This window comes from Leucopleurus acutus (assembly GCF_964270905.1).
Source record: "Leucopleurus acutus genome assembly, chromosome: 12".
Taxonomy (NCBI): Eukaryota; Metazoa; Chordata; class Mammalia; order Artiodactyla; family Delphinidae; genus Leucopleurus; species Leucopleurus acutus.
In genome coordinates this window covers 35,261,515-35,285,454 of record NC_139154.1, presented here as the reverse complement: position 1 = coordinate 35,285,454, position 23,940 = coordinate 35,261,515, and the positions used below count along the sequence as shown (strand labels likewise).

At 32.9% G+C, this 23,940-nt stretch overlaps 1 protein-coding gene across 1 annotated transcript in view; it reads left to right on the top strand.

Annotated features, from left to right (window-relative positions):
• ROCK2 (Rho associated coiled-coil containing protein kinase 2) overlaps positions 1-23,940 on the top strand; it is a 137,016-nt gene that overhangs the window by 95,948 nt on the left and 17,128 nt on the right. The window contains exons 7-23 of the mRNA XM_082852339.1: positions 941-1,079; positions 3,172-3,263; positions 4,082-4,241; positions 5,796-5,856; positions 6,434-6,445; positions 8,543-8,622; positions 8,785-8,833; positions 9,412-9,547; positions 9,642-9,733; positions 9,953-10,199; positions 10,584-10,690; positions 13,340-13,499; positions 16,080-16,240; positions 16,607-16,791; positions 21,565-21,634; positions 22,363-22,466; positions 22,631-22,817. Coding sequence (XP_082708465.1) covers positions 941-1,079; positions 3,172-3,263; positions 4,082-4,241; positions 5,796-5,856; positions 6,434-6,445; positions 8,543-8,622; positions 8,785-8,833; positions 9,412-9,547; positions 9,642-9,733; positions 9,953-10,199; positions 10,584-10,690; positions 13,340-13,499; positions 16,080-16,240; positions 16,607-16,791; positions 21,565-21,634; positions 22,363-22,466; positions 22,631-22,817 — 2,042 coding nt within the window. The remainder of the gene's footprint in view (positions 1-940; positions 1,080-3,171; positions 3,264-4,081; positions 4,242-5,795; positions 5,857-6,433; positions 6,446-8,542; positions 8,623-8,784; positions 8,834-9,411; positions 9,548-9,641; positions 9,734-9,952; positions 10,200-10,583; positions 10,691-13,339; positions 13,500-16,079; positions 16,241-16,606; positions 16,792-21,564; positions 21,635-22,362; positions 22,467-22,630; positions 22,818-23,940) is intronic.

Sequence of the window (23,940 nt, the reverse complement as noted above, 5' to 3'; positions counted from 1 at the left end):
GGAGTCTACTGCAGCTAAAAGTTGCACTAGAAAAATCTTGAATTCAAAACTCTCCTCTGCCACCCTTGGAAAACAAAAACTAACTACCTGAACACTCCTTTTTGGCTGATTTGGGAAAGTCTGATTTGTACTAAGGTGACTTGTGGTTGAGGCATACTGGCAGGGCCTTTAACTCTTGTGGCTTTAGATGAATACTGGCCAAGATGATGCCGTGAACATTTTCTGTCTTTACACTTGCTTCAATGCCTATTTATCACAGTCATCAGTCAGCAGGAACACTGCATTAGGAGGCTGTTTCTGCCGTTTTCAACTCTAGCTGTGTGTCATCTTAGGCAAATCACATGTCATCTGTCTGGGCCTGGCTTCCTCATATGTAAAACAATAGGGCTGATCTAACTCTTAGAGCTGCACTGTCCAGTCTATCATGATGAAAGTGGTTTACGTCTGCACTGTTTAGTACGGTAGGCACCTGCCATATCGAGCACTTGAAATATGGCTAGTGTGACTAGGGAACTGAATTTTTCATTTTATTTATTGTAATTAATTTAACTTTAAAGTGCCAATTGTAGCTAGTGACTATTGTATTGTATAACATAAAAGGCTGATTTAGCTTAAGCACTAACTGATCTGACCCCACCTAGTAATCTTTTAAATTATCCAGTAAATTGTTTTTTTTTTCCCATTATGTATTTAAAAACCCAACAAATTCTACAGTTAGTATTGATTTTATTTTGCTCTTAAAAGTTCATGGTTCATTGGTATGATTATAATTTAAATATATTCTTGGTGTGCGCCTGTTTGTTTTGACTGAGATTCCTGGCCCGTAGACCTTTTCGTTCTTCCATGCATGTGACAAATTTAAACTTAACATATTTAAATATTAGGTGAAAAATGTTTAATTTGCATTCTCTGTTACACTCTTTTTTTCTTGGAACTTTAGGGGATACTCCATTTTATGCAGATTCACTGGTAGGAACATATAGCAAAATTATGGATCATAAAAACTCACTATGTTTCCCTGAAGATGCAGAAATTTCTAAACATGCGAAGAATCTCATCTGTGCCTTCTTAACAGATAGGTAATATACATTGAATTTCTTTATAGAGAATCCTTTTAACTTCTGGATTTGTAGAAATGAAAGCATACCTAACTCTTATTTACATATAAAATCAATCTTTTTATCCAAATTGCATTTAATTCTGGTTTAGCCTTTTCCTACTGCTAATCCTGGTGTTGGGTTACCCTTGTCATTTTGTATGTGCAGCCTAATGGTAATCTAACTCTAATCTTAACCCTCATGTCTAAAAGGAAAAAAACAGAACTTGGTAAAATAATGCATTTGAGAGAAATAAAACTTCTGTATTATTCATATTTTATCCTCTAAGGTGATTTAAGCCCTACTGCTCTTGATTGTACAACTTTTGAGAAGAGAACATTTTTGTGCAGATAAATACTCAAAAGTTAATAATCTTAAAAACTAGCTGTGTTTGATTTGAGAGTGCCTCCTTCCCAACCGTTTTTAATTTGCATTTGAATATGAGCAAGTCCATCCTGGAAATTCTGTATTTCTTGAAACAAACTAGATGAACATTGTTGTGAAAACCTGCCTTAAAAAGAGAAGCTAGAAAACTATTTGAAGTTTCTTCCTTGCCCTCTCTATTCTGTTCTTTTCTGGTTTCCCATTTTATATTTGTAATAGGAGTCATCCTATTAAAGGACTAACACATATAAGTGGGTGCTTCCACCTCAGTCCAGACTTACCTCACTAGCTTTATGATTTTAGGAAAATTATTTTACTTGTTGGGGAAATAATTTTACTCATCCTTAAAATGATGGGATCGGATTAGATGATAACTAAGAACATTTCTTGCCCTAAGATGCTGTGATTCCTCAGCACACCTTATTGTTGCCTGTTAGCCAGTTGCTGTTAGAACCAGTACTGCAGTGACTATCCTTATACATTTATCTTTGCATACGTTTTGTAGGATAAAATCTTAAAGGTGGAATTCTAGGAGATACATTTTAAAATTGACCTACTTGAGTTACAAATTTGACCCCCAGAGAAGCCACATCAGGGTATATTTCCATTATTAATAATTGTTTCCCTCATTCTTGTCAAACTAAGTATTATGAATTATTTCTTTTCCATACAAAGAAAGAAAATTATATTTTTCCTCATTAGACAGCTTAATCATTTTTATATGTTTATCAATCATTTGTACAATAAAACTTTGATTGTTAATTACATGATTAATGAATAATAATACATGGTGATAAACTCAAAATAATGTTTGATTTGAGGACTAGATGGAGTTGATGGGAATGACCATAATTTGTGCTGAAGGGTAAAATATAAAACAGGATACAGCATATGCTAATGAAAGGAGTACCATTCATGAAATATTTACCTTAGCAATTTATCGGGAGGTGTGGTTGCAGTCTAAGTAATGATTGTAGGTGGAGAAAAGATAGTTTGAAAAGAATTTAATGCCATCAGTGTGGCTAAGAGCACTTCCTTCTAAACTTTACAGGTTTTTTTGTGTATATTAAACATAGCTCCAGGGACATATAAAAAATGTTTTTTATTTCCATATAGTCTTCACTGAAGACTCAACATGTCATAAAATGAAATTATTAGTAACATTTTTTTGTATTCAGAATGATAATTTTAATATAAATGTAATATGTATTTAACAATTTATATTTAATATAGATGTAGATATATCCAGAGTAAACATGGATAGCTTCAAACATAATATGTGAGTTCTTTTTAAGAAAGGAGGAGGATTTTTTAAAATAACGTTTATTAGAAAGGTTTTAAAAAACTCTTCTATGCCAAAAGTTAAATCTCCATCCATTTTACCCCCTAAAGTTGGTCACGTGGTTTTGGCACACGCAGATGATTTTTTTCATTGAAAATCTCGTACTTTCATTTGACACAAAACAGGTGGAAACATATTTCCCTTTCCATGGCATTTACTATCTAGAGCAATCATATACTATAAAATTAGATTGCTTATTTTTGAGCAACATTTAAGCTGAAGCTTTTAATAAAGATATCTTAAACTCATTTCTGATCCTTATTTTGATCCTTGTTGAGATAAGAGTTAATATTTTTGTATTTATATAATGTTACTCTTTATAATACAATTTTTAACTGCATTGTTTAGGGAGGTACGACTTGGAAGAAATGGGGTAGAAGAAATCAAACAACATCCTTTCTTTAAGAATGATCAATGGAATTGGGATAACATAAGAGAGAGTAAGTCAATAAATTTAAATATTTCCATTTCATCACATTTTAAATCTCATAAATGGATTCCTCTTCTGAATTAATAAACATGTCTGTACACTTAATGCTAACTAATTTTTAAATTGAGAGGTTATATTTCAATTTGTTCTGAAGCAGTACTTATAACTAAATTAATATTACCTCAGTATCTTAGCAAACTAATATGTCTTTATTTCCCAGTGCTTTTATGATAAACATAGGTTTCTTAATTTGTTAAGCTAAGTTTTATGGATCTCAGTAATTTTCAGAATTGGGGAAATACAATTCTTTAATTCAGTTGTTTGAATTAATAAATCAGTAATTAGTTACTTACGGAGACCATACTCTGGTGAATACTAGGGTAAGCGTAGTAATTCATTTAAACTTCATGTATATTTAACATTAATTCATTTGAAGAGTAAGAAATATTTCTACTTAAAGAATGTAGAAAACCGAAGACTAAAGAACGTATATGCAAGTTATTGCTGCTTGTAATTTTAACACGTAGAATAATATCATCCTGCTTCCCTTGTTTGATTGATTTATCTATATTTAAAACCAATCTAATATAATAATAAAACACATAAAATTTCAGTTCTTTGAAATGATAAAACAAAATCTGTTACTAAAATATTCTATAGTAAATCATAATAATATAGTACTGTTAATGAATCAATATGTAATATGTTAATATTTATATAACATATTAATAATATATAATCACTAATATAAAACAAAACAGGAGTCATTTATATAATTTTAAATCAGATATATTATTATTAAATAACTTGTTTCTTTTCTTTTAATAGCGGCAGCGCCTGTGGTACCTGAACTCAGCAGTGACATAGATAGCAGCAATTTTGATGACATTGAAGATGATAAAGGAGATGTAGAAACCTTCCCAATTCCTAAAGCTTTTGTGGGAAATCAGCTGCCTTTTATAGGATTTACCTACTATAGAGAAAATTTGTATGTGACTTGTTTGTTAACATGTTTATTGTTTTCAGCATCTAGCTATAAAGAGTTGTCTTACTTCGAGACTGAATTATAGAAGATAAAGTGTTAATTTGTTTTAAACTGAGTTTTTTCATAGAATATTTTATGATATTCATTTACAAATGAATGTAAGGCAATGTTCTGTGTTCTTTGGGGGATATAGAGTAAGACCAAACACCTGCTTTTGAAGGAGCTTGTCAACTAATAAGGGATATAGGAGAATTATATAGTCATAATAAAGGGTAGAATGTGATATTTGCCTTAAGAAACGTACCAAAAAGATATGAGATGGTTCAGAAGAAAAATAAAAGTCACATCTCTTTGGGACGAGGGTAGGGGAAAGTCAGGTAAGACCTCAGGGAAGAGGTAGCATCTTAGCCAAGTCTAAAGTTAAGAAAGGGTTTTGAAAGGCTGAGATGTAAGGAGGTTAGGTGAGTATAGTGGGGAGGTGAATACTGGAAGGAAAAGTTTGAAATGTAAGCATACTTTGGGAGCAGAGTAGTATAGTCCAGTAGGGTTCAAACATAGGGTATATATATATATATCACTGTATCATGACCATTTGGAGGATTTAATGAAACTGTGATTTTCTTGCCTGTAATCCCTCCATGTAGTGCAGAGCCTGGCACAAGATCATTCAATACATATTGGTCAACTGGAGTGATTATTGGGTATAAAATTAGAAAATAGACTGGAGTTGGAGTTTAGGGGAAGCATAATGCAACAGATGATTGTTGTGTGCTGTGCTAAGGGACTTTTGACTTTGACAGGCAGCAAAGAGCCACTGAAAACTGTTAAATAGTTGAATGAAGTATTAAAGATGTTTGAGAAACATATATTTGAGAAATTTTTGGTATTTCCATGTGTGTAATGGTTGGGGTGATCAACCATTACAGTTTCCCCAGGACTGAGGGGTTTCCTGGGATGTGGTGTGGGACTTCCATGCTAAAACCAGGAAAATCCCAGGCAACCCAGCATGAATTGTCATCCTGCTAAGGACAGTGTTCTGAAAACTACTGTAATGCTGACTAAATTGAGGATATCAGTGCCAGGAGAAACCCAAGCATGTTTATACACAGTGAGGAAGGACCCAGTTAAGCGAGAAATTAACAGTTAAATAGAAGTGATGATTTGTGTATTAAGACCTGGAGATCAAGAGATGTTATTTTTGAAAAGGAGGAGAGCTATCTCATTCCAGAAGATTTCTAGAAAAGAAGAATAAGATAGTTACAGGAACTCAAAATGAGATGAATAGGGAGAAAAATGTAGTGCTATTTAGTGACTCCAGTCTCAACGATGTTAAAGACTAGAACATCCTCTTAAGAGTGAGAGGCAAGAAATATTTATCATTTTAAATGATTGAAAATGTTATACATCTCTAGAGGGGAAAATATTACTTCATTTTAAATATGCTGAAGTGAAAAGAAAGAGAATCTGTAGTTGGAATTTAATTCTGAGAATAACTTGGTATTAGAAAATGAGTTAAAATGACACGCAAAAGAATTTATTTCCTGCCTTTCTTTCTAGGTTATTAAGTGACTCTCCATCTTGTAAAGAAAATGATTCGATACAATCAAGGAAAAACGAAGTATGTATAAATTTTTACTACTCTACACGTGTTCAAATATTTTAGTAATATCCCTGTATTTTTAAAGTTCACTTGATGCTACTTTTAGATGGCATTCCTTCTTGCAATCCAGTTCAGCATAATATTGAAGTGATTCATTTATTTGACAAGTATCACTGTGTGAGATCCAATGGCTAGTGAAAAGATGACTTGTACATGGCTTTAGGCTTAGTTTTAGTAGCAAAAGTGATAGAATAGGTTTACAAACAGCTGTATTTTCTACCAGTTAGAAAATTTTATGATCTTAGTACTATAAAAGAGTACAGATAATAAGCTATAAGGATATAGAAATAGTAGATGATTTAAATTTTGACTATTTAGCAATGAATTCATATAAAGGATAATTTTATCAAAATGTTACAATATTTTGTGACCTCTATACAAAGCTAAATCATGAACACACACATAAATGAGGATGCTAAACATTTTTCTCTTCAAAACCTAAAAAAATTAGTTAGGTAGTTTTGGTATGATTTGTGTTTTAGGAATTTTACAAAGCATAACAAGCATTTTAATGTTTTTGTTTTGTTTTAAATAGGAGAGTCAAGAGGTATGTTGATGTCAAATATGTTGAAAAACAGGAAAATCTCATCACTCTAGCGATGTTTTGTTATAATCACATTCCACCTAGCATTTGGAGTACTACACCTACCCAAGAGAGAAGTTCTCAACCTTTTTTCTACCAAGTATTCTTTTTATTATTGCTCCTGTGGATCTGTTGTTTAAAATATATATTGTATAATTTTCTTGTTTTTATTTATTAAGGATATATAAGTAGCAGTAAGAACTTTTGATTGGCATGTGATAACTAGTGTGATCGAATTATACTAATGTAGTAGTAGCCAAAAGCTGTTAAACTTGACTAGTTCATTGGCCTGTATTTTCTTACTAGGGAAGTATACAGTTTTGCTTAAGGTATATGAAATATTTAAGAAATCATGGAGAACATAATCACTAGAAAGAATAGTGGAAAGAACATTGGCCATGGAATCTAATAGATCAGGATCTTTTGGGCACTGCCATTTATTAGCTATGCTATCTTGGCCCAGCTGTTCACCTTTTTTGGATTTCAGTTTCTTTATTGAATAGATATAATACTACCCATCTTTTTAGGGGTTTTGTTAGGATTAATGAGACAATATCTGTAAAGTGCCTGCCACTGTACCTAAAACACAAAAGGAACTTGAAAAGTTAAATCCTTTATAAAGGCAGTAAGGCTCCCAAAATGCAGTATTTAATGCTTTCTGTAGTTTTAGTTTGTTTAAAGCCCGACATATCTGGCCTTATAGCAAGATGACTTGTAATTAATTAGTTGTCATTTATCCAAAAGAGTTATTGTTGACAACTTTTCACAGTATTTTGCCTGGCACAGTGTAGGAAGATATAAAGAAGAGCTTTTATATATCTTTTTTTGAGGGAAAACTTATGTAACATTACATAAGTTTCAGGTATACAACATTATGATTCTCCTTCTGTATTCATTGCAAAGTGATCATTATCAAAAGTCTAGTAATCATCCATCACCATACACTTGACCCCATTCACTCATTTCATCCAGCCCTAACCACCTTTTCCTCTGGTAATGACCAGTCTGTTCCCTGTCTTTGAGTTTGTCTTTGTTTTATTTTCTTTCCTTTTCTGTGTATGTGTGTCTGTTTCCGCATATGGTTTTTGTCTTTCACTTTCTGACTTATTTCTGATACCCTCAAGGTTCATCCATGTTGCAAATGGCAAGATTTCACTTTTTTTTTTAGGGCTGAGTAGTAGTTTCCGCTGTGTATAATATACCACATCTTCTTTATTCATTCATCCACTAGTGGATATTCAGGTTGTTTCCATAACTTGGGTGCATATATCTTTTTGAATTAGTGTTTTCATATTCTTCAGATAAATACTCAGAAGTGGAATAGCTGGATTGTATGGTAGTTCTATCCTTATCTTTTGAAGACTCTCCATACTGTTCTCCATAGTGGCTGTACCAATTTACATCCCCACCAACACTGCACCAGGGTTCCCTTTTCTCCACATGCTCTCCAATATTTGTTATTTTTGTCTTTTTGATGATAGCCATTCTGACAGATGTGAGGTGATATCTCATTATGGTTTTCATTTGCATTTCCCTAATAATTAGTCATGTTGAACATCTTTTCATAGGTCTCTTGGCTACCTGCATGTCTTCTTTGGAAAAATGGGAAGAGCTTTTATTATTTTTAAGAAAAGTAATATATTTTTGAGTGTGTTCAGCCAAATATTCCAAATATTTGTTTCAGATGTAGACCTTTTATCTTTATAAGCACAAATGGTGACAGTATTTTCGAATAAATAATCTACAAAAGAATGATGGAGGGTATCAAAGGATATCCTTTGTTCATAATGAATGAGAAACTTGGTGTCATAGAAGAATTCTGCCAAGATCGGAGCTTTTTATTCTTATGTTTACATAGTGTGTTCATACATACATGTGTACTGTAATAGAAAGCAAGAGATGGAGGATTTTTTCTCTCTGTCAATAAAAATCACATTAAGAATGTACAAAAACTGTACCTATATTAAGTTGAAAGAAAAGAGATTATCATTGTTTTCTTTAAGCCTCTCACCTTTTAAATATGATCAGACTTTATAATTATAGTTTCTTATTTTCTGACAGATTCAGAAAAAACTATACACATTAGAAGAACACCTTAGCAGTGAGATACAAGCCAAAGAGGAACTAGAGCAGAAGTGCAAGTATGTTTTGTAGATAATTGTTATATTTTAAAATGTAAGTTTAAACATTTTACTAAAAAGAAGAGCTAAAAAGTAATTATATGATAATTTTATAATTTATGGTAAATGTTTTTATTGTAAACTAGGAGAGAATTATTTACTGTTGCCTTTGAAATTCTTTAGATCTGTTAATACTCGCCTAGAGAAAGTAGCAAAGGAGCTAGAAGAAGAGGTAAAGTCGCTCTGCTTTTATTAACATTTTTGTTCATAAAAAGTTTTGATGCCTGACTTATCTACAGAGTTCTTTTAGTACCATATTAATACATATCTTGTTATATAGTAAAATCTACCTTGTAGTATTGGTGGACAGGACTCTCAGATTATAGGGGAACCATGATAATAGGCTTCATTTTGTTATGTTTTTGCAAATGAGTTAATTTAGTATGTGTAGATATTTCAAGTAAAAAGAAAATTGCACTCATATTACTAACGTGACTTAAAAATAGAAATTGACAATCGTTTCTTTTTTTATTCAGACCCATAGTTTGTATTAAGTAAAGATGGTTCAGTGGTGATGGAATGTTACAGAAATTTTGATTTTCAATAGTAAACAAAGCACTTATGGTCTTGATTATTTAAGAATAGTGTGCTATTTAAAAAATATGGAAAACATTGTAGTTTTAACAAAAGGGCAGTTAATAGCTTTTTTAAAGGTCTTTTTTATTTGCTTGATGTAACTGAAATATTTTTTGTTTTCGTTTGATTTTTATACATACTTTCCTTTGATAATAACTTCAAGCATTATTTCAGATTACCTTAAGGAAAAATGTGGAATCAGCATTAAGACAATTAGAAAGAGAAAAGGCGCTTCTTCAGCACAAAAATGCAGAATATCAGCGGAAAGCTGATCAAGAAGCAGACAAGAAGCGAAATTTGGAGAATGATGGTTTGTGGTGTAGAATATTAAATACTAAGAGAAAATGTTTGTGTGTATGTGTGTGTTGTGTTGAAGCTTACCGCTAAAATGCTTTTTATCACAGTTAACAGTTTAAAAGATCAACTTGAAGATTTGAAAAAAAGAAATCAGAACTCTCAAATATCCACTGAGAAAGTGAATCAACTCCAGAGACAAGTAGGTTGATCCCAGTTTATAAGGATATTGAATTTTATTTATGACTGTCTGTTAACATTTGTTTTAATTGGCAGTGTTACGAAGAGGAAATCATTAGGAAGATATTTTTTAGGTTTTTGTTTATTTTAAATAGTAATGGGGTAATAATTGAAGGTATTTTCATCATATATACCTGTGTTTATTTGTTTGTTGTTTGTTTGGTTTTGAATGGAATAACAGCTGGATGAAACCAATGCTTTGCTGCGAACAGAATCTGATACTGCAGCCCGGTTAAGGAAAACCCAGGCAGAAAGTTCAAAACAGATTCAACAGCTGGAATCTAACAATAGAGATCTGCAAGATAAAAATTGCCTGCTGGAGACTGCCAAGTTAAAACTTGAAAAGGAATTTATCAATCTTCAGTCAGTTCTAGAATCTGAAAGGAGGGACCGAACCCATGGATCAGAGATTATTAATGATTTACAAGGTATTAAAGTAGATATTGCACTTGAGTTCATCTTAATGATTTGTGTTTTGGACATAACCTTAGATGATGGATAATGTGCTAGAATAGTACATGTCTGAATATAATACTCTGTTATGTAAGGTTAGCATATTAGAAATACATTGTTACAAAATTTTATGGATGAAAGATTTACTTTCAAATAGTATGAAGTATTTTTAGTAACAAACCACTTCTAAAGGTGGTAGATTGGATTCCAGTTGAATTAACTCTAAAGAACTACACCAACAATTATAAAAGTTCTGCTTATAACAACTTTAAAGAATGAGGTGAATTCCAGATTTTTTACTCTAAGTTTAATATGTATACTATATGAGTTTATTGTTTTTAAAAATGTTTCAATTTTAGGTAGAATATCTGGCCTAGAAGAAGATTTAAAGAATGGCAAAATCTTATTAGCAAAAGTAGAGATTGAGAAGAGACAACTACAGGAGAGATTTACTGATTTGGAAAAGGTAAAACATGTTAAGTTTTACGTTTGTGTAAGTAAATGACTAGACAGTTTCGGGTTGAAAAACTTATTTTAAAATAAGGAAAATTAGTAACTGAAATATTTCCAACACTCATGTACTTTCTTATATTCACACTTGGTTATGTAGATTAGGGATGTGTATTTTAAGGCATACCATAACACTACAAGCAGCCCTTAGATGTTAGATGCTTATGAAGGGAGAGTCTCTTGGGGTGTATAATGAGGATGCTTCTTCCTGGGCATCCAAGGAAAATGCAAATTTTGACTTACAATATATCTTTTTTTAAAAAAAATAAATTTATTTATTTATTTTTGGCTGCATTGGGTCTTTGTTGCTGCATGCGGGGGGCTACTCTTTGTTGTGGTGAGCGGGCTTCTCATTGCAGTGGCTTCTCTTGTTGTGAAGCACAGGCTCTAGGCACGCTTGCTTCAGTAGTCGTGGCTCATGGGCTCTAGAGCGCAGGCTCAGTAGTTGTGGCTCGTGGGCTTAGTTGCTCTGCGGCATGTGGGATCTTCCTAGACCAGGGATTGAACCCGTGTCCCCTGCATTGGCAGGTGGATTCTTAACCGCTGCGCCACCAGGGAAGCCCATCTTACAATATGTCTTTAAAATGACATAAAGTTATCGTGACTTTTCATTTAGAAGTTTATCAAAAAGTACTATAAACCAGGGATAATTTTTAGGCTCTGTGCAGTTAATATTTTATTTTCATTCACTTAAGTATTTAATGTATCATGTGGTAGAAATATCAGGATGCAGTTCTTCCCCTTAACAATCTCACAGTCTAATGGGTAATTTTTAAAGTAATAATAAAGTACACAGATAATTCTAATGCAGTGTGGTAAGTAGAATGATAGAGGTATGAGCAGGGTATATTGGGTGCACAGAATGAATCCCTAATCTGACAGGGCAGGATTGGTTGACAGGGTAAAGTTGGGGAGGACAGCATGGGCATAAGGCACAGAGGATAGAAAATAAAAAAGTCATAGTCAGTTTATTTAAATGCAAATGATTCAGTATTTCTGGAGTAAAGAGCAGGGGTCAACAAATTTTAATTTTTTAAGGGAAAGACAGTAAATACTTTAGACTTTGCAGGCCATATGGTCTCTGCTGCAGTAAAGGGAATGGGCATGGCTATGATCTAATGAAATTTTACAAAAATAGACGTCAGGCTAAAACTGGCCTGAAAACCTAATGTTAAAGTGTGATGAATTCACTGGCCTGAGTGAGGCTACAGAGCCAGGCATGAGCCAGGCCATGCAAGATGTTGAATACTCTGTTAACAACACTTAGTTGCTCTAAGTAATGGACTAGCCACTGAAGTGGATGATTTTATTAGAGGAACATTTAAGATAGATCATTATGTACCATGTGGAAACTAGGTTTGAGGAGGACATGATGACGCAGGTAGATTAGTCAGAGGCTTTTTCAGTAACCTAGATAATGGAGACTTAACTAGTACAGTAGTTCAAAGGATGGAAAATAAGGATGAATATGAGAAATATTTGGAGGAGGAATATTTGGGAACACTTAGTGATTGATTAGATATGGCGTGTGAATAGTACTCAAGAACGAGTTCTGGGTTCCTAGTTTGTGACGAAATCTATAGTGGTACCATTAATTAATAAAGAATAAAGGAAACATAGCTGTTTTAAAGGAGACAGTGATAAATCAATTTTAGTCCTAAGTTGAGATGCCTGTGAGACAGCCAAATTAGGATGTCTACAAAGAAGTAAGCTATGGTAGTAGCAGCTAGAAATATTTGAGAGTCATCGATATAGAAGTAACTCAAACCATGTGACTGGAAGAGCCCATCTGCAAAGAGATTGCTTAGAGCATTGGTTTTTCAGAGCAGAGTAAATTAGTCTGTTGGTGGATTGTGTAGTTTGAAAAAAATCATTTTTATTCTTGAAAAACAAAAGAAATACCTATATTTACAATATAAATTATAGAAAACAAAGAATTAGAAAATCTTTTGAGGATATATCAAAAATAGACTGACTTCTATTAAAGATTCTCAACTTAAAACAAGTCTCCTAGGTGGAAAATAAGGGTGAATAGTAGAGGATCCTGAGATTTCTTTTTTTTTTTTTTTTTTTTTTTTTAGATATAGCAAAGGGAAGCATTAGGTATGTTTTAAAAGTTTGAGAAGTGATAATATAGGAAGAGGAGAAGCATTATGGCTAAAGAACACTACTCCAGAGAACACCCAACATTTAAGGGGCAGCTGGGAGAAAACTTCACATGCAACAGAAAAGATGAGAGCAGGATGGGGAGAGCCAAGTGAGTTCAGTGTCAGGTATGTCAAGGAAATAGTTTCAAGGGCAACAGTGAGTTCAAATGAAATAAAGACTATAAATGTCTGTTGAATTTGATACTGAGATATCATTTGTCACTTTATTGAGCTCAAGCAATCTCAATGAAGATCTCAAAACAGTATAGTGGCGATGTGGGAGATGGGTACAGAGGGAAGTGAACAGGTAGAGTGCATAGATTACTTTTACAAGAAGTTTGAAGATCGGAGGGAACATGTTGAACATTATTAGTAAGCCTGTAAAAAAAAGACTCTACGTTTTTGAAATTGCAAGCCAGTCTTTTTTGTTGATAGCTGCCATTTAAAATCTTTAATAGGAGAAGAACAACATGGAAATAGATATGACATACCAACTAAAAGTTATACAGCAGAGCCTAGAACAAGAAGAGGCTGAACATAAGGCTACAAAAGCACGGCTGGCAGATAAAAATAAGATTTATGAATCCATTGAAGAAGCTAAATCGGAAGCCATGAAAGGTACGCATTTTCATAAGAAGGTTTTCAGCAGCATTTTACGGAATTGATTCTGTATTCAACTCTGATTTTGAAAAATATTTTAAAAAGTATTAGGAAAGCTTTACACATATGTTTTTCCTTGAAGGCAGCATCCATTTCTAAGGTAGTAAGCCCCCAACACAGAATTACTCAACCGAATTTCTAGATCAGAGAGAAATTAATAGTTCAGTGCTATCAACAGTGACAGGCATACAGAGTGTGAAGCTCTAGATACATCTATTCAGATTTGGGGGATATGCTCTTTTTATAATATTTAGTTTGACATTTCACCAGCTTGTGTTACAAAAGTCTTGCGAGTTTATAGAATATAAGTTCACTGAATATTTTGAAATCTGACATGATAAATATACTAGCTAGATTTGGTCAAAGGCACACAATACTAATGAGTATAGGGTAAGATAACAAAGTGAACTTTTCCACAAACCAAGCCCGTATCTTGGAATTAATTGTCTTTTAGATAATTTCTTGTTTTCCAGACTGACTGTTCATATATGATGGATTTGAAATTCCAAAGGAAATCAGTAAAGTATTCTTGTCAAAGATTTATAAAACTCTTAAAAAGAAATTTCACTTCATATTAAAGCATAACATTTATTAATAACTTAGCAAAAAATAGCCTTTAAATTATTGAATGTAATTAAAATTGGAGATTTTTTTTTTTAAACAGTTTGGTTTAAGGCATTGATTCTAGATGATATAAAATGAAATGAGTGCTTTATTTAGAAATATCTAACAAGAAAGTTAGTGCGCCATGTTTCCCTGTCCATGGCCTAAAAAGACAAAGTTGAATTTCTTTTGAGGTCATAATTTAGATGCAATAAAATACAAACATTTTTCACATTTGTAATACATACATATAATCACTACCCAAAATAAGATACAGAATCTTTATTTTCCTCACCTCAGTGAGTTCACTCATGCCTCTTTCTATTCTCTGTGCCCACATTAGGGTGATTAGTTTTTAAAATGAGTACATTTGTTTATAGATTATTCTCTGAAGTGTTGAAAATAAACCAATTTAGCATGTAACTCATTTTTTAAAATTCCTTTTTACAGCTGTAACATAAGGTACAGATGACTTTCATATTTTGTATGAATACACAAAACTTAAATTTTATAGATGGTATATCTGGTATAAAGCCTTTGGTCTTTTCCAATGCATGCCATTGCATTGCATTCTTTGTTTAAGAATATGGCTTAGCAATGAATTACTAGTTGTGTGACTTTCTCTAGTTACTTATCCTTTTTGTGCCTTGTTTCCTGTAAAGGGACAATTACTGTATTAGGTTGTTGTGAAAACCAAGTATAATGATACCTGAAAAGTGCTTAGAAATGCTAGCTATTTTTAGTAGTATGTGAAAAATGGTTTCATTTTTCTACACTTTTGAAGGCAGTTCATTAAAAACTGAAAATTCATAAGGTTTAATTTTTACCCAATATAACTCTAATAAATGATAATTAGAGGTTGAACATTAGGTATGAAGGAGCAGAAGAATCTATTGAATTTGAACAGATTTTCTAATCAGTACATCAGTAATCCTTTACATGTAATAACTTGCAGTTACTATGAAATCACTTGATTAGACATAAACTTTGTCTGCTCTTCACTTTGAGACTGAAAAAACGTCTTTAGAAGTCTTTTCTGATTAATAAAACAAATTAAAAGTTTGTTGCAAATCATTTAGAAAATAGAGGAAAATAAAAAGTAAAGATTAAGCAGAATGCTACTAAATCAGGATGATATTTTGTATATTTTCTCAATTTTCTCTACTGTTTTGGTTTTTTTCCTTTTAAAAAATATTGTGAACATTTTCTTAGGTCATTGAAAATTCTCCTGTGTGAGCACTTATCAAGTGCTTGCCATGTGCCAGGCAGCATTTAAGTACTACACATGTGCTAATGCAAAATCTTTGCAAAATCCCTATGGTTGTAGGTGCTATTGTCACCATTCTAGAGATAAGGAAACTGAGCCTCAGAGAGGTTAATTAAGTTGGCTAGTCAAATAATTAGGAAGTGTCAGAACCAGGATTTAAACTCAGGAAGTTTGGTTCTAGAGTCCTGTTCTCTGCCAACTCCCTAAAACATAATTTTCATCTTCTGCATAGTAATATGCTAATATAGAAAGAGCCATTGAGGTCATAGGATCTACCTCTATAATGATTAGGATCTTGCTTAATGTTTTTAGGCAAGAAGAGTAACACTGAGAAGCACAGAGTAGCAGAAAAATAAATCTTTATTTAAAAAGATGTACATGTCTTTTAGAAACATTAAGTAAAGGCAGAATTATTTTGCTTTCATTAAAATGGATGTAATATTGTGGAGTGTGGTAGAATTTTATACCCTGCAAATGAAACACCTAATTTTCAAGCATGAAATTGTTGACATTCAATTATATTAAGAGGAGAGATGAAAATATTAAACTGGAAATTTAAAAAATTATTAAGGCAGCATCATTTACTGTAATTTTTATTAGAACTGTGTCATGTATTTGTTATGCTCCTTTTGTTTGATTCATGATTATGTCCATTTTTCTGGCAATAGAAATGGAGAAAAAGCTCTTGGAGGAAAGAACTTTAAAACAGAAAGTAGAGAACTTGTTGCTGGAGGCTGAGAAAAGATGCTCTATATTAGACTGTGACCTCAAACAGTCACAGCAGAAAATAAACGAACTCCTCAAACAGAAAGATGTGCTAAATGAGGATGTAAGTGTGAAGTTTACTAATAAATAATAGTAAACGATTTAATGAATTAATAGTAAACTAGGTTTATTTATAAAGGTTCAGTGATGATTTTATAATTTAAAATTTTTTCTTTAAAATAATATTCCATAATCTTTCAATTTTACCGAATTTGGATGATATACTAAATGAATCATGATTAAAAATTTTTTAAAGACCACATTTTATTTTAAAAATATGTCATTATGGAAAATCCAAGAAATATTTTATTTTGAAGTGAATTAACTGTTTAAGGGGAAAAACCTATTTTACATCATCATATTTACTGCCAGCTTCATTGATAAGAAAGTCAAAATAATTTACTTACATACCAATAACACTATTTTTTAGGTTAGAAACTTGACATTAAAAATAGAGCAGGAAACTCAGAAGCGCTGCCTTACACAAAATGACTTGAAGATGCAAACACAGCAAGTTAACACACTAAAAATGTCAGAAAAGCAGTTGAAACAAGAGAATAATCATCTCCTAGAAATGAAAATGAGCTTGGAAAAACAGAATGCTGAACTTCGAAAGTAAGTTAATTGTTTGAGACAAAATTTATTAATATGCACAACTATCCACATGTAAATTATCTTAATTTTGATTTATCTCGGGATTTTCTTTTGACCCTTTTATTTTCTTGACCACATTTTCTCTTTCTTTCTGTTTTAAGTAATGTGTTAAGTGCCACTGTTGTCCTTCAAAAAGATTTTATTTGCTTCCCTGACAGTTTTTTTACTACTGCCACCTTATGATATAATATATAGAGTGTTGGTGTTGAAGAAGAAGAAAATGTCTGGTATTTGTACTCCGTGCTCTTAGTATTTTTCCTCAGGACTGTCTCTCAAGCATAAGTGCTTTTTGTTTGTTTCTTTAGTTTCTGGGACTTGGAAATGTTTGACTGTTAAGCAAACACCATATAAATTTTTAAATCAGTTTTTAGGATACACTCTAGTGCTATATTTAATTTACTTAGAAAATAGAAAACATTGGTAAAATACTTTTAAAGTATACAGTAATATACTGTTAAAATTTACCCCATTCAGTCATTAGTAGTATAATTAGTTCTTCCCAATCATGACCAAAGGTCATATTGGATTCCAGTTATTTGATAGGAGGCAGAGTGAAAAGAAAATAAGCTTTGGAGCCAGACAGATCAAGGTGTGAATCCCATTTCCACTACTTACTAGCTGATCAACTTTGGGCAAAATATTTTAACCTCTCTGAACCTTTTGTCACACCTACAAAAGGGGGGCAGTAATAGCTTCCTTGTTAGGGATCTTGTAAAGCAGGGGTCCCCAACCCCCAGGCCATGGACTGGTACCAGTCCACAGCCTGTTAGGAACCGGGCCGCACAGCAGGAGGTGAGCGGCAGGAGCGAGTGAGCGAAGCTTCGTCTGCCGCTGCCCATCACCCCCCATCGCCCCCCATCGCTGGCATTACCGCCTGAACCATCCCCCCACCCCACCCTGGTCCGTGGAAAAATTGTCTTCCACGAAACCAGTTCCTGGTGGCAAAAAGGTTGGGGATCACTGTTGTAAAGGATAACAATGACTTATTTACAGCATCTAGCACACAGTAAATGGTAGGGACCATTATTACTACAACTGTTACTGTTACTATTACTAGTATGTCTACTATAGGACTATTACTTTGTTCCTATCACTTTTGCTAATTGCCTGCTTTTTACATACCTGTGACAGGTCAGCAAGATTGACACTACTTAGGAAAGGATGGTCAAATATTCAAATATTGACACCTCCTAGGAAAGGATGGTCAAAAAGAGTTTGTTCTTTTTGCTGATCTATTGCCTAGGTAAACCTAGATTCTTAAACTTCATGAGATTTTAACTTTTAAAAATTGGAACTAGAAACTTGAACAGTATTCAGGCATCTTTGTCCAATATTTTTTTGTTCTTGCTTTTTCCTTTGTGTGTTAGCTTTATTCTTCTCTCTCATTTTTTTATTTAACAGAAAACTTGGTCCTTCAAGAAGGACAAACTCTAGAGATATGTCTTATAGCTTCATTTATGTGGAGCGACCCTGATTTGGCTTTTCTGGATCTCTAAGTCCTGAGATGGAACTCATTTGCCTGGCTTTGGTCAAGAGCATAAACTGTGGATCCTCAGTTCTAGGGAACATAGTCTTTAAAACTATTTGACTGCACAGCTATTCTCCATAGTATTTATTCTAACAGCAATGTTTATATGAATACAAAGGCTAGTTAAATATCTAGATTGTGTTTCTTCTCCTGTTCTAATTACTCTTTGTTTATACCTAATTTATGATACTTAGTATATATGCCTATTATTTTCTTCATAAGTGCACTTGGCTCTATTGTTTCTTAATCCCTCAGTTCCTAACCCCTCCTGGCCAAAGATACCCACATCTGCTGTCTTAATTACCTAACAGAGTATAAATTCATTGAATGACAAAAAACAAAAAAACAAAAAAAAAACACTTATATTTTGCTATCTCCAACCCTTGATTAATTTCTTGCACATAAGACATTGTCAGTAAGTGTTGCATGAATGAATGCATATCTATCATGTGTAAGGCACTGATAACCACTATGGGAGATTCAAAGATGAGTCAGATGTATTTCCTACCCTTAAGCTTACTAGCGTTTTATCAGAAGTTATTCCTTAGGAAGAGGTAAGGCAAGTACATAAATAATTGGAATACAAAGTTAAATATATATATATGCAATGAGAATTTACATATGAAGTGCTATGTAGCCTTGCACTTGAAAATGGCCAACATAGACTTCTTTTCTTCCTTCCAAGATTCCAGTAAAACTCTAGTAGAGGAATTTTTTTAATGTGTAAACCCACATCATGTCATTCCAGTGGATTGGAGGACAGGAAATTACTTTAGTTAATGAGATAGTGGCAGGTGGGTGGAAACCTTCTGCCTAATGAAGTAGAGCAGCAGAAGCAACAGCCAGGAGTATATATGAAGTGGGATATAGGTGAAGAAGAAAAATGTTTCATTATTCAAAGCAAATACCTTGGAGGGCTGGAGTAAGATGTGATGTTATAAATGGAGCAATCTGCTGATCATACTCTGCCACTACCCCTTGCAGAAATGTCTGTGTCAGGCATTGCCGCCACTAGGGTTCCTACAGAGCATTCCCTCTGAAGAAATGGGGCATACCCTCTGTGGATAATTACAACAGCTAGTATGGGGTCAGCAGCTCAGAGAAAAGCCTTTCTCATTCTGGCATTTAGTGGTCTTCCTGTTTATGACTGACTTCCTAAGCCTCTCATTTTAAACTGAAGTTTGCTATTTAGAAAACCCCTCCTCTGTACCCAGAGATTAAAATTTCTGATGCCTCCTGGTTACTCATCACTAGGCATTTGAGGAAAGCCTGGGGTTGGGGAGAGGTTAGGGATGGTAAGAGCTAAATTCTCACATCTGGCAGCAGGGAATTGGTAAATAATTAAAATGTATGTCAAGAAATAAGCTGAGATGTGGCAGTAACCACCAAAAGAACAATACACAGAAATGAAACAAAGTGATTTTCTCTAGGGGAATAGGGTTAGCCCATGGATGGATATGGATAGGAGACTTAGAATTTTTTCTGTGCTAGTCTGTACTATCTAATTGTAACCATGTGCATATTATGTGGTTACTTTCTGAAAAATATTTTTTCTTAAATACCTAATGAATGTTGAGCTTTAAAAGTTACATGTAATGAATGGTAGCTCTTCAAAATTACACTGGGGTTTGCTGCACGTGGGCTTAGCTGGTGATGATGATTTTAAATTTTTAAAACTTGTTCTTTCATATGTTATTAATTAGTATCTTTCACATTTTCTGCTCAGAGAAATAAAAATCATGATTCTTTAATAATACACTCATCAATAATAAAATAGAGAATTTACACAATTAAGTGACATTGAGTGATAATTTCCTTTCTACCCAGAAGTTGAAGGGCCAAGTAAGTAAACAAAGTGACCAAATTATATTAAATGCAAATAAGGATGAAAGTCCTAAGTAATATTAAATTGAAGATGGTGTGATTAAATCATTTAATCTCTGAGTTTTTTCTTGCTATCTACATTTTTATTTTATTTTATTTTTTTGGCCCTGCAGCATGTGGGATCTTAGTTCCCCAACCAGTGATCAAACCCATGGCTCCTGCAGTGGGAGCGTGGAGTCTTAACCACTGGACCGCCGGGGAAGTCCAGCTGTATACATATATTTTTTAAATGTCTAAGTGGTAGTAAAATATTTTCTCACTATAAAATATTCAGAACTATATTAAAAGATAAAGCGAAAACAATATAAAGTCTCCTTTATGAATGCAGACATAGTTAATCTCTACAGAGGTAATATATCTTAACAGTCTGTTATTTGAAAAATCCTTCCACACCCTTTTCTGTGCCTGTACCTGTACATGTATACCATATTTATAGGGTTGAGTTTTTTGTAGATTTTATTTTGTGTTTTTTGTTTTTTTAATTGTATCATATGTTGTGTTGTTCTCTAACTTTACTTTTTTCCCCTTAGCTTTGACTTGGAATAACTGTAATATATATATTTTGTTAATAAGCCTAGACTTTAACTTATTTCACCCCAACCTCTTAAATGCATTGTTAGGCTCATTTTTTATTTAATTTTTTTCTTTATTGAAGATTAAAATATGTACAGAAAAAGTAAACAAATGGTAAGTGTAGAACTCAGTAATTTTTACAAAGTGTTCAAATCTGTGCAGTTACCATTTACATTTAGATATAAAAACCTATACTCTTTACCTCTTTGCAGGCCCCCTCCCAGTCATTTCTTCACTCATTCTAAGATAATCAATTTTCAGGTGCTCTTTTAATTCTGCTACTTGGTTGGCATAAAGGGCTGATGACAAATGCATGCCTGAGAATATGTAATTTAGTGTTATTGGTTTAATATAGCACTGTTTGGTCTCAGAATCCCTTTATACTCTTAAAAATTTTTGAGGATCCCAAAGAGTTATTGTTCATGTGAGTTATATCTAAAGTTATTTTTTGTGTTAGAAATTGAAACTGAGAAAATTTTAAAACACAGGAGCATACAAGCACACATTCCATTAGCTGTTGGAGTGATAAAATCATCATATGTCATACAGCCTCGAGAAAAGCCCATATACACTGAGATAATTAAAGTTTTAAAAATAGCAATGATTCTTAGTATTATGAAAATAATTTTACCTCATGAATTCTCTGAAAGGGTCTCAGTACTCCCACGGGTTTCCTAGACCACATTTTAAGAGTTGCTGGCATAATATGTGTCTAACTTATTTAAACCTTTGATTCAATGTCCCCACAGAGAACGTCAAGATGCAGATGGGCAAATGAAAGAGCTCCAAGATCAGCTTGAGGCAGAGCAGTATTTCTCAGTAAGTTCCAGATGTGTTACTTTGAAAATTCTTGTATTTGTAGAATTTGTAAAAAATTTTTGCTGCAAAACCAGGAGACTGATCTTGTCTTTAGAATAGATTCTTATAGCAAACCCCAGACAGAATTTTGTATGAATGTTTTGTACCACACACATACAAAAGGAACACCTGGGCAAGAGACTGTAGATAGTTTAACAGAAATCCATTGTCATTGCTAAAAACATGGTTCTAAGCACATATTCATACCCTATGAAGTTGCTTAATAAAAGCATTGATTTTTGAGGAAGAATATATTTTCATAATGAAAGAAAGAAAATTGTCATTTTAACATTTGTACTTTTTTGAGATCAGTTTTAAAATATGAAGTAGTAACTGTCACCTCTGTTTCACTGATTTTAAGCCAACAAAATTTTCTTGTCTAAATTAGTAATTTTTTTTTTTGCCTCTTCATCCTATCAATCTGTGTCATTTAATGAGAAATCTCACTGTGATATCCAGTTGAAAATCACGCTTCTAAATTATTAGCTGAACTTTTATCAGTTAATTGGTTGATTACCAGAAAATAGAAAAGCTCTTTAAACTATTAATTTGCTCATGGGCTCAACATTACTGTTTTATGAGCATATTTGTATGTGCTCAACTGGACTTTTTGTCTGGATAGCTTTTGAATATAGAAATAATATTCATGATGATGATGATACATATTTCTATTATATTTTGCTATTTAGACCCTCTATAAAACACAGGTTAGGGAACTTAAAGAAGAATGTGAAGAAAAGACCAAACTTTGTAAAGAATTACAGCAGAAGAAACAGGAATTACAGGATGAAAGGTAAGGATAAGATCCTTGTCTCTTTTGTTCATAGCCATGAACCCCACTCCTAGAACAGTGCCTGCTATACTCCAAATAAAACTTTGTTGATGAAGTGAATTAGACAAAAATTTGACTTTGTAGTAAAAAATTGAACATTAAAATTTTATCCCTCTAAAATGTAGGGACTCCTTGGCTGCTCAACTGGAGATTACCTTAACCAAAGCAGATTCTGAGCAACTGGCTCGCTCAATTGCTGAAGAACAATATTCTGATTTGGAAAAAGAGAAAATCATGAAAGAGCTGGAGATCAAAGAGATGATGGCTAGACACAAACAGGAACTCACTGAAAAAGATGCTACAATTGCGTCTGTAAGTAAAATGCTTGGTTCTTTTTTGGTTCTAATTAAATTACTGTATCATAAGTCTTCCTTAGAAATACTAAGAAAGTAACATAGATCTAAAATGAAAAAGTGTATATGCTGGCTACAAAATATTTGACCTAGTGAACCATCAGCTTCTCAGTGTTTGGCAGAGAGAGGCTCAAAAGAAAACTACTTCTAATGGCTTCACCTGTTGGTAAATTCAGAGTTAAAGGACTAAAGTGAAAGGGAAATACCAAAAAGAAAACAGTTTTTTTTTCCCTTGTTAAACCAGTCTTAGTTTAAAAGAACCTTAAAACTAATCATGAAGTTTAATCATGAAGATAGATAGTCATATGTAGGTTGAAAAAATTGCAAGAAAAATTTCAAATAGAAGTAAAATATCAAGTAGTTGAGTTTGCCTTATCAATTATCCAGACCTATTAAAATGCTACAGTTATTTAAAAGTTTGGCACTAGAACAGGGATATTTAATCCTGTTCAGTGGAAATGAGTAGGGGGGCCAGAAATAGATTCATCATACACATACAGGAGCTTGGCATACGGTATCAGTGGCAGTATACAAATCAATGGGAAAGGATACAGATTTAATAAATGGTTTTGGAATAACTATATTTTTATGTGGAAAGGAATAAAATTAGTTTCTTGTTATCATTTACCATATACAGTGGTAAATTCTAGCTATCTTAAGAACTTTAAATATGAAAAATAATAATTTTTAAATATTAGAATGGAATACAAAATTTACTTATACCAGAAGATAGCAAATAAATGACAGGGAAAAGATATTTGTAATGTATTTATTGAACAAGGGATTAGTATCTAGAATATAAGTGGAACTCCTACAATTCAATATGAAAAAGTTAAATAATCCAAAGGAAAAATTGGCCAAAAGAGAAAACCTAGAAATATGAGCAGATGTTTACTCATACAATCCAGAGAAAGTCCATAATAAGATAAATGTGCGAGAGAAATTCGGACACAATACTCCTAGCAGCATAGATGTTTGTAATAGCAAAAAATTCATATGTTATATTAATAGATGAATGAATGGATAAATGAAACGTGGTAGAAGACAGAACTACTATATCAGTTAAAATGAATTAAGTAGGT